This window comes from Montipora capricornis, chromosome 10 (genome assembly GCF_036669925.1).
Source record: "Montipora capricornis isolate CH-2021 chromosome 10, ASM3666992v2, whole genome shotgun sequence".
Classification (NCBI taxonomy): domain Eukaryota; kingdom Metazoa; phylum Cnidaria; class Anthozoa; order Scleractinia; family Acroporidae; genus Montipora; species Montipora capricornis.
In genome coordinates, this window is record NC_090892.1 from 36,409,762 (window position 1) to 36,412,261 (window position 2,500).

At 36.7% G+C, this 2,500-nt stretch overlaps 1 protein-coding gene and 1 pseudogene across 1 annotated transcript in view; one reads left to right on the forward strand and one right to left on the reverse strand.

Moving 5' to 3' along the window:
• The window catches only part of LOC138021638 (golgin subfamily A member 6-like protein 7), a 2,323-nt pseudogene extending 652 nt beyond the window's left edge, over positions 1–1,671 (forward strand).
• Positions 1,672–1,996: 325 nt separating this feature from the next.
• Positions 1,997–2,500, reverse strand: part of LOC138018994 (uncharacterized) — a 1,250-nt gene continuing 746 nt past the window's right edge. Inside the window, exon 2 of the mRNA XM_068865663.1 lies at positions 1,997–2,409. Coding sequence (XP_068721764.1) covers positions 1,997–2,409 — 413 coding nt within the window. The remainder of the gene's footprint in view (positions 2,410–2,500) is intronic.

Here is a 2,500-nt window from a genome sequence, read left to right on the forward strand (position 1 = left end):
CCCAAAGCAAGTCTCATCATGTATTTTTGAACCTAGAGCTTCATTTAGCTAGGGAAATAAGCGAAAGCCAAAAATGAAAATGTCCTTTACAGTGAAGACCATCCGAATAGCCGGAGAGAAAACCTTAAAAAGAAGTTATTGACAACAATTTTCAAGTGTTATTCTTGGAGTCAAAGCACAGTTACAAGTCAGCAAATCTTGAAAAAAATATGCAGGCTATAGCACATTTATCAACAGCAGAAGGCAAGAATGGAAAAATCACAGACTTTAAAACTTTTTGCTGTTTCAGGCAGTTTTTGTGTGGCTGGAATTTTCTGTTCCAATAATGTTCAACATGTGCATCAACTGGTTATTTTTAGGGTATTATTATTATTATTATTATTATTGAAGGAATTCTTGTTTCCCTTCTTAAGAAACTGAAATGGTTGGTGTATTTTTTACATTGCAGAATTATGAGCTGGACACCTCTACATGATATTGTTTTGTGTAAGGAGATCATATTTGTGAATCCATACAGTGCCAAAAAAAAGTCTGTTCAACGTAGTGCATTGTGGCAGAAAATTGCTGACAACCTTAACAGTGTGAAAGATCCTCATTTTATTGTTGACAAGAGAGCAGTTCGAGACCATATTGGAATCCTTATTCAAAGATTTAAGAGGCAAGAAGCTCAGGAGTTGAAAGAAAGTGGAATAACCCCAGAGCGTACCGAGCTAGATGCTGCAGTTGAGCAAATTATAGCCATGGAGGAGTCAGCTGACACTGAGATGCAGGAGGCAATTGATGAGAACAAGTAAAAGCTAGAGGCAGACAGGAGAAAGGCAGAGGATATGCGAGAAAAGGCGATGGAAACAATGGGAAAAACTCAAAAGCGGAAATCAGAAGAAGGAAGCAGCAAAGCAAGGAAGAGCAGGAGAAGTGGAAGTGAAGCAGTTGAATATCTCAAAGAAAGAGCAGCTGAAGATCTCAAACTGAAAAGTCAAGAAATTGAATTGAAAAAGCAAGAAAAGGAGCAGTTGCAAGCCCTCCAAACTCAACAAACACAGATGTTTAAGTCCATGCTAGAGCAACAGCAGGCACAGCAGAAGCAAGAAAAAGAGAGTATGGCGCAAATGTTCAAAACCATGATTGACCAACAACAACAGCAGCAGAAACAAGTTCAAGACATGCAAAATTTGTTTTTGATTCAACAGCAAACTCAATCTCAGGCTCTGATGGGAATAATTGAAAAACTTGTACCCAAGTGACCTTGTTGAGGCCTGAAACTACATTTGCTTAGTTGTTTTAAAAGACATGATGTGATTTTCTTGTTGGGATTTTATAAAGGATGTGATTAAGGAAGACATCAGGAAGGGAAATGATGAACATTCACCATAACAAGCTTTTAGTCACCCCTGCAATTTTTTTTACTGTCCATCCATTGATATTTAGCATTTGTATGATCCTCTGTGCATGCAATTCATTCACCCCAAGAACTGCTACTTCTGATTGAAAACATATGTTTTAAGCATGTGTTAAATTTCTGTCATTTGCAATAATGTGAATTGCCCAAAAATTGGTGCCATGTATTGGGATAATTTGCACATGGCCATATGTATTGATTGATTCATTTATCTTAAAAGCAAGAGGCAACTTGAAATCTACCCCTCCCCCCAGTTTTTGTTAATGTGTTAAGATTAGGTCGGTAATATTTTATGAGATCATAGAGTACAAATAATTGGTAAACAATTTCATGTCTTATGCCATTAAACCTTTAAAAAAGGTAGACTAAAAAGAAGCATTAATTGTACTTTTCTCCAGAAAATTGTTTCAATCTTAAATTAATCTTTTTACAGTAGCTACAACATTTCTCTTCAAAAAGTTACAACACCTTTTCAATGTTTGCGGTGTAAAAAGGCTCACAACGTTGCAATGACTTAGCATATATTAAAGTTTATCATTATATGGAACACTATTCTTCCTTTTTGGCTGGATGTTTTATCAAGTCCATTTAGAACAATCAAGCAAAATAATCCTCTAGTGATGGAGGATCTAAATCAAAAGACTGAGATGTGGTATTTCCGTAGAGGCATGTCAGTGCATTGTGCAGAATCCCACAGACAATATACATTTTTCCCACTTGACTTAGACCTATTTTTAAATTCTTTTTAAAGTCTAAAAATTTAAAATAGTTCACTATCTCCCCGAAAAGCCACTCAACAGAGCTGCGAACAGCACTCATGGAATGGTTATAAGCCTGCATTTGCGGGGTTAAAACTCGATGCCTGTAAGGTGCCTGAAGATGCACCCTAAGGGGGTAGGCTGGATCTCCATAAATACACATAGCCTGTCCAGTGGTTGAAAAAGCATGTGTTTGGAGGCTGTCATACAGGTGTGATTCTGCCAGCATTGCTGCATCGTGCATTTTTCCTTCTGTTGAATGAAAAATAAAATGCAGTAAAACATCAAAAAGAGAGCTCAAACATCATTAGTTTACTTTCAATTCAAAAAAGATTTGAGTGAA